Source organism: Cibotium barometz, chromosome 48, assembly GCF_041138505.1.
Source record: "Cibotium barometz isolate CiBa-2024 chromosome 48, ASM4113850v1, whole genome shotgun sequence".
Lineage (NCBI taxonomy): Eukaryota > Viridiplantae > Streptophyta > Polypodiopsida > Cyatheales > Cibotiaceae > Cibotium > Cibotium barometz.
In genome coordinates, this window is record NC_141093.1 from 5,270,917 (window position 1) to 5,278,933 (window position 8,017).

At 43.6% G+C, this 8,017-nt stretch overlaps 1 protein-coding gene across 1 annotated transcript; it reads left to right on the forward strand.

The window, feature by feature from the left end:
- Positions 1–2,111: 2,111 nt before the first annotated feature.
- On the forward strand, positions 2,112–6,497 carry LOC147610735 (protein LEAD-SENSITIVE 1-like). The gene is made up of 2 exons (XM_086785203.1): positions 2,112–2,307; positions 5,661–6,497. The coding sequence occupies exons 1-2, from the start codon at positions 2,214–2,216 to the stop codon at positions 6,293–6,295; spliced, it is 729 nt and encodes a 242-aa protein (XP_086641329.1). The 5' UTR covers positions 2,112–2,213; the 3' UTR covers positions 6,296–6,497.
- Positions 6,498–8,017: the final 1,520 nt, after the last annotated feature.

Consider the following 8,017-nt stretch of genomic DNA (forward strand, 5'->3'; position numbering starts at 1 on the left):
ACTCTTGGGGCAAGAGGCTTCCATCGCCCTTGTCTGCTTGGCTCCCTGCATGAAGGGTGTTGGGAAGGGGCTGTAACTGGGCCAAAGAAGACTGTAGATTAAAATAGGCCTCCTCAAGAAAGGCCGCCGTTTAGTAGATTGAGTTCTGTTGCATGGTGGGAAAAGGGGGCTCCTCTGCCACGTGCCACGTTTGTCCCTGCATGCCAAGCATCTTGTCAATTGCACTTGGGAGAGGTGGCATTGATGGCGAGCGAGCGACGACAGAGTACGACAGCTGAGGCAAATCTGCAGCTACTCTATTAGGACGCCGAATCTGAGGCATTAACGTAGGGGGAGCGCCTAACGGCCTCCCCCACGTTTGGTTCCTTGGAAGGATAATGGAAGAGAAAGAAGAGGAGGCGAGACCAAGCCTGAAGGGTCAAAACCCTAACTAGAGGGAAAAAACCCTAATAGCTGCTCACCACATCGTTGAAACCCTAACCTGCTCTCCAGTTCGTTCATCGTGATTAGAAAAATCTCTCTACATCATGTCACTTCACACTAAGTTTAGCTTCACCGTTTTCTCACAAAAAATGCATGCCACTCGAAAAAAATAAATTTGTAACCAATAAAATTAAAGGTAATGCTAAAAAGTAACTAATGTTTTGTACTATAAATAGAGAAACTATTGGGATTATAAGTAAAATATAAGATTTTGCTCCTTAAAAATAAAGGCAATGTGGAATTTTGACCAGAATTTTCAATTCTAATGGGAAAAATACATTGCATCTGGACATTGCTAGCACTACATTGGGAACCATATGGGACAATGGGTCGGATGTATATGTGTGTGTGTGTGTAACACTGGGTACCATATGGGACAATGGATCGGATGTATGTGTGTGCGTGTGTATAATATATACACTATACTATACCGTACACAACTTACTCTCTCTCCACGTGGCCAAACGAGAGGGAGAAAAGGGACCAAGAAGAAAGGAAAATTTTTGGAATTTTGAAATTTGAAATGAAAGTATAATTTATAGGTCACGCTTGGTTGTATGGCTGGTCACAATGGGCCAACTACCTCAATATATTTTATTGAGACGAAGGAACACACAAGTGAATGCCTAAATGGCAATATGCACCCACAACGTTTTTGTGGGTGCAATTAATTAATTAGTTTGGTGAAAACTATTTACGATCTTAGATCTTAGCTTATTTGTAAGGTTTTAGTTGTTTGGTTTTTTTCGTGATCTTTTCTAAATAATAAAGCTAGATTTGCTGCCTGTTTTTGGAACACTTGTCTGCTTGCATGTATCGTCGCAAAGAGAACCTCTCTCTCTCTCTCTCTCTCTCTCTCTCTCTCTCTCTCTCTCGTATGTAGCACCGAAATATCGCATTCTTTCCACTCATAATTTTTTGGTGTACTGCTTGTTTGTGGCTTGCTCGCTTTCTCCCTCTTTCTCCCTCTCTCACTGTCTCTCGCGTTGTGGCTGAAGTCCGAGAGGTGGCTGGATGTGAAGCTAGCAACACGGGCAGATCGAGTTGCCTTGTTGTGGCCAAGTCACGTTTCATGCTCAGGCTCTGCGCTCTGCGGCACGGTCAGCCACCAGGACGATTGCATTACAGCCTATAGCCGCTACACCACGTACTCAACCTACACACCCTGCGTGTCCGACCAATCTTCCGATGCCAAGGCAGCTACCCTGTGGCAAGCTCGATGGGCAAGGTTAGGGAGGGATGGAGGCGCTGGCTATTGGGCAGCATGGTAGGGGCTTGCATAGACATTCTACCCCGTGGGACTCTCAGGAAGGACGCGTGGTTTTGGAGGTAGGGAGGAGTAGGAGGGATGGGTGAGAAGTAAGCGCCATGTGCCTAGCATGATTAAGGTTATAGTCGTGTATACGTTAGTGGCATTTAATTAATTCACCATTAATAAAAAGTTCTGAATATACACCATTAATATATTTAATTGAGACGAAGGAACACACAAGTGAATGCCTAAATGGCATTTCCTCACTAAAAAAGAAAATAAAAAAAATATCCCTCGCAATACCAAAAAAAAGAAGAAGTGGGGGCTTTAAATCCATTATATATATATATATATATATATAAACGTTCGTGGTTGATCGCGTAACTTAAGGGCGAAGTAAGGCGTGCATCCCGTGTGCTCGCCGACGCTTGCATATCTTGGCTTGGCAGAGAAACAGTGTGGGTGGTGATGCGCGGCGATGGGGCTTTTCTCTAACAAAGTGGGCCGCGGGGAACTGCAAGCTGGCGATCACATCTACTCCTGGAGGGCATTCTACAGCTACGCCCATCACGGTATTCTGAAAGAGTTCCCATCGCGCCCGCACACCCCCCCCCCCTCTCTTTTTTTTTTTTTTTTTTGGGTTCTTTGGTAGATCTGTTGATGCAGCTTGCCCTCGCCTCTTTTCTGCTTCTTGTTCAAGAGAACACATGCATCTTTATAGGAAAAAATGTATCAAGTTGGATGGGCATTCATACCATGTTTTCCTTTCCAAATGGCATAAATCATGCAACAATTATCCGTGCATGTTGGCCGTACACTTCATAAAAAGTATCAAGATGGTTGGGCCCAACATTGACCGTCCATACCAACTTTCTCTGCCAGATTTCTCACTCAAACTCTGATTGTTGCTGGTATATTTATGGGCAAAAACGTATTAAGATGGATGGGCAACATTGATCATCCTATGCTATACAACAGAAGTATTGCATGGCCTACCACAATTACGCTTGCATGGTATTTCGAAACAGTTTCTTGCCGGATCTACATACCTTTTGTAGATCTGTTGATAAAGTTTGCTCTCTGTCTTTCTGTTTAAGGAAACATGTCCAGTAACTGAAGACCACATACATACCTTGTATCAGGATAGTTTACGTAGTAATGGTGGGTGCAAGTTGTTCGTAAAGTTTTTTTTTTTTTCCCCAACTGGCCCTTGGCCCAAGATCCTCCCATGGTTACTAATTTTCACTGCCCGTAGGTGCTTATTTATCCACCCGTAGGTTATGCCGCTGCCGAGGAAGCACCAAGGTGGGTTTTGAACCCAAGACCTCTTGGTCCTAGGAAAACACCGTCACCACTTGAGCTATCACCTCATTGGTGGTTGGTCATAAAGTTTATGTGTGCAAAAAAGTATCAAGATGGATACATGCCCACTTTTTCTCCCAGATTTCTCAAACTCTGATGCCTCCTCTAGGAGCCGGATAGTGGCCTTATGCACTCAAACTGTGATGGTCTTATGTGCATGTTGGCAGTATGTCTTTATGGGAAAAAAGTAGTAAGATGGATGGGCAACCTTGACCATTCATGCCGTGCTTTCCCTCCCACATTGCAGACATCTTTGAGGCCGCTTTGAGAGTGGTATTGTACTTGAAGAGTGGTCTTATGCATTCAAACTACGTGGTTATTTTATTTGCTGATGGAAACAATATGTCTAAGGGGCTACTGCACTACCTTTTAACTTTGGTATTCCATGGAGTTGGGCAGCATGACGGATCATGTGAGACCAAGAGATATGGGTCAGAGCAAGAGCAAAGGCTGAAGCTAACTAGGCACTTTAAATGTAGAATTAAGCAAACCTTAAAATTTAAAAATATGTTTAACTGCAGCTGAAAAACATCTTTGATGTATTGGATTACAAGGATGAGGTTGCACATAAGGGGAAAGGTATGAGCTCTTCACGCTAGGAACCAAAGCTGGATTGTTCCCAGTCGGAGTTGCTATAGGAAACATTTGGAAACAAGGTCCTCTGGTTAAATAAACTATGCTCTGTCTATTGAGCATTTGCATGAAGATGACACACCAGCCAATGGAACATGTGCAAAGTGGGGTAGATTCTGAATCTTCTGATAGGTGATTTGCTGTGTCCATGAGCAGGTGGTATTGTAAGAATAGGGTTATTGATGTGGTGTTCTCCAGGATTAGAATTTCTTGAAGTCTCCTCTGGAATGGATGCTTCCTCGTGGTGGCTCATGGTGCTCAAAAATCCCAGCATTCACGAATCTTGTTAGTGGGCAGCTCGTATGGAGCTCCAAAAAGCCATCCACTACTGTGCAAGTTTGTTAAGCTTTTAGCTTAGTTAAACATAATTAAAAATCTTAAAACTTTAATACTTGAGTAATCATGAGGCAAAGAGCAGAAAGCTGAGTTGTTCAGCATCATCGTAGAGGGCTGGTGATGCAAAGAAGAGGAGGGGATTTTTTTTCAGTTAATGAGGGATTAATGAGAGGTTAAGAGAGTTAGTCACAATTGTGACATAGTTGGTGGCTTTATACGGGGTTTTCTTGGAGCTCAAACCAACCATTCACCACTAGGAAAAAAATGGTTGCTCCTCTCTTGAACAAACCAAAGCTTTGATACCAATGTTACATGCGGAATGTTGGGGAAGCATTAATGATGATTAAGGTGCATTTTGATGCAAATGAGTAGGAGAGAGAGAGAGAGAGAGAGAAGAAGACTACCCACTTAAGGGTATTTTATTTGTATTATGAGATTTGAGTACAATGGGTAATCTGAGTGAACAAACCTCTTCTGGACTTGTGCATTAGTTGATTTCTGGGCTGGCTGGTAGCAGATTTGGTCACCTCGATCAGACCTGTGTTAGGGCGGGCTGCTGTTGACCTTTGGAAACTTAAAACTCTTTTCGCTTGTGAGGAAGGACACCGGTGACATGCATGAAAAGAGCAGTCCAACGAAACCAAGGGCACACGGTGCCAAACCAGGAAAAAATAGGGCAGCAAGCAGAGTCGAGCTCCGAAGCCTACCATCAATAGCTCGGAGGTAAATGATCTCTGCTGTGGGAGGCTGCTACACTGCTCCCAATGTTTGTCTGTGCATGTATATGAGTTAGGGAGTAATGAGGGCCGAACACTTTTTTTCATAGGAGAACGAGGACCCCATGGTGCTGGTCAAGCAGCCCTACAGGTCCAGGACTGGGGAAAATAGGAATAAAAATAGGTAAATTTTCTTTTATGCCATGTTTTCTTCCCTGTTCCGCCCCTGCCCAATGCTGTCTAGCCTGGTTGGGGTGTACCTGCTATACCTGCCTCGCCTAGAACTTACGTTGTCAACTTGCAAGATGTCTTGTTTGGTCCTAGACTTGTTCACATGATGTCCGGCGCCTGACTCTTGGCCCAACAAGCTGTCCAGACACTTTTGTCAATTGATAAATCCTAGTGGGTTGTATTTATGTGCAGGACAATGCACCAACTGTCGCAATGGCTGTTGGCGACTTCCTCCTGGATTAGGGCTCATGACATGCTCGCTGCTCATCCAAAAAGGTCCCTATAAGATGTCACAAAGAATTCCTTGAGATGCTGCAGCTTACGACTTTGAAGTCAACAGACCAAGGGGCAGCACAAGCTTATGAAGCATGTATGGCTGTTTTGACTGTCTTTGAGAGCCTTGGCCAATATGGACAATTTAGGCCAGATTTGACCAGTGTTGTGACTAATCTGCTCAGAGTTGACCAATGTTGCGTTGACCTGCCTTTCTGGGTTTGACCAAGTAAGAGCTAATAAAAATGTATTGACTGACTGCCAAGGACTTACTTTTGACGGACTGCTTTCAAGGCTTAGGTGCTTAAAACTACTAATCTCTTTAGAGCTGATAAAAATGTTCATGGTCTCATCTATCATCTCTGTTTTGCCAGGAATCTATATTGGTGATGGGAAAGTCATACATTTCACACGAGGGCAAGGTCAGGAGATGGGGACTGGCTCATTCTTAGACAATTTCCTTGGAAGTTGGGTCCCGCCTCAGTCATCTCGCTTTTGTGAGGAATGCAGCCAGCACATACAAAACAGTAATGGAGTGGTGGCTTCCTGCTTGGATTGCTTTCTCAAAGGAAGTCCTCTTTATAGGTTTGAATACGGGGTGGACACAGCCACTTTCATTGCAAAGGCCCGAGGTGGAACTTGCACACTTGCAGAGTCAGATCCAGTGGAAGAAGTCCTCCATCGTGCACTGTACCTCCTAGAGAATGGGTTTGGAGGGTACCATATATTTCATAACAATTGTGAGGATTTTGCCATGTATTGCAAAACAGGGCTTCTTTTGGTGGATGAAAACTCACCAGGAAGAAGTGGGCAAGCAGTCACCATGATGCTGGGTGCTCCTTTGGCAGCTGTTCTTCTTTATCCTACAAGCCTGCTAGTGGGTGCGGGAGCATATTGCCTTAGCAGATATGCAGTTGATCTTGGCATCCGACAAGATGTGATAAAAGTTCCTGTAGAAGACTTAGCTGCAAATTTGGGCTGGTCTCCATCATTAGCAGCTAAAGAGTAGCTCTGTGTCTGTCAAGACAATCAACATGAAGACAAGGCTTTGTGCACACTGTAGAATATTGATGCTGTGTGATTTATCATGAAACACCCATATCCATTTCGATGCTTGTATGAAATAGACATGCTTGTAGCAATGCTGCATTTATTAGATTTCAGCAATACTTGTGGCAAAGGTTGAAGAGGTTTGCCTTGCAATGGAATGAGTAATACCTTTTTTTTTGGCGAATTGAAAGCGCTAACTACTGTTACTAATGGGGAGCAGGCAGGTGGGCAGTAGGTGTATGTGCAAGCACAGCTAAGATTTCTTTCATTGGTGGTGTGTTAAGGCATTTCAATTTTCCTAATCCACTACTTATGCCAGTAGTGGGGAGCAGATAGATAGGGTGTGGGTGGACGTCTTGGTGGTGCAGTGAAGATTCCTTTAGTTGGCGGTGTGTGAAGGCTTTTGAGTTCTCTTTACCCATCCAATGTAGGCTGTTAAAACTTTTTGTTAATGACAAGTGTGACAGCCTAATCTTCTCTAGGTGACTACTGCACTCTGACATGGCTTGATGGTGCTCATTTTTTTTAACACCTTAGTTGGTGCGTCTTAGTTGGTGCTCCTTTACAGTCAAATAAACGATTGGAGACAAGGTTACATGCAAGTGAAGTGATCACAAACAAGGTTATATGCAGCTCCAAACATCTCTTTCAGTCTATGGATATGAAGATTTGGATGAATCATTACTGCAGGTGGTGATTCTAGTTTATATATGCCTTATAACTGGGCCTGAATGACCTTTTAGAGTGCTAAAGAGTACTTGCAGTTTTCAACTCTTAATCTGAGGTCCTTGCCTTTGATTTGCTTAAAACTTAGGTTTAGCTATGTGAAGTTCTCGACTCACATCTCATGTTGCTCTTGCAAAAAGGTTTGCATGCTAATATGGTGCAAATTGAAGATGAACTACAGAGTGCTAGATTGAAATCCATACTAAACATTAGTGGACTCAACTTCGTGCTTTGTTCTCTAAGTAAGACTGTACTCTAGAAATGTGGACTGGAAGCATGTTTACTAGAGTCTCTATTCATCGATCGTCTTGTTGTGTATTCAATCTCTATTCAGGGTTGACAGACCAACAGACCATAACGAGTAAATTATATTCCCACAGTGAATTACTATATATTATCATAGCCTTTGTGCAAATAAGTTATTTTCACACAGTAAACTCCTATATATTACCATCTATTACATATTATCCATGGACAACTTTGGGACAAGGAGACGAGAGAAAAGAGAATTCCTAGATTTCTAGAAAATAAGAGGAAAAAATATCCCTATTGCCATGTGGCAATAGTGGATTTCTTGCTCAAAATCTCATACAAGTAAATAAGGTAAGGCATTTGAATGTTAGGCGTGCAGACGGTGTCGTGGAGAAGGTAAGGTGGCTCACGGAAGAGGAAGTAGTAATGGAAGAGAGCATAAAGGTGGTGAATGCGAGAGGTTTGGGGTGAGGAGGGGGTGGGTATAGGAGAGCTAGGCCTAGATGAAGCAGAGGTGACCGAGGGAATTGTTTTTTGTGTGGCCACCAAAGGCGGTGCGGTGGTTGTTGGTGGTAGCACCTAGGGAGGTAGGGGAGGATAGGCTATCGAGAGAAGTTGACGATGAAGAGATGGGAAAAGCCATGTTGCTGAGTGGGATGGCGAGGTGAAGTAGCCCTAGGAGTGGTTGTCAGCCAACGACGAG

Bases quoted from the DNA above. Each gene is read 5' to 3' on its own strand.
- LOC147610735 (XM_086785203.1), top strand. From the start codon at position 2,214: ATGGGGCTTTTCTCTAACAAAGTGGGCCGCGGGGAACTGCAAGCTGGC. The intron at 2,308-5,660 runs GTATTCTGAAAG...CTGTTTTGCCAG, and splicing joins CTACAGCTACGCCCATCACG to GAATCTATATTGGTGATGGG.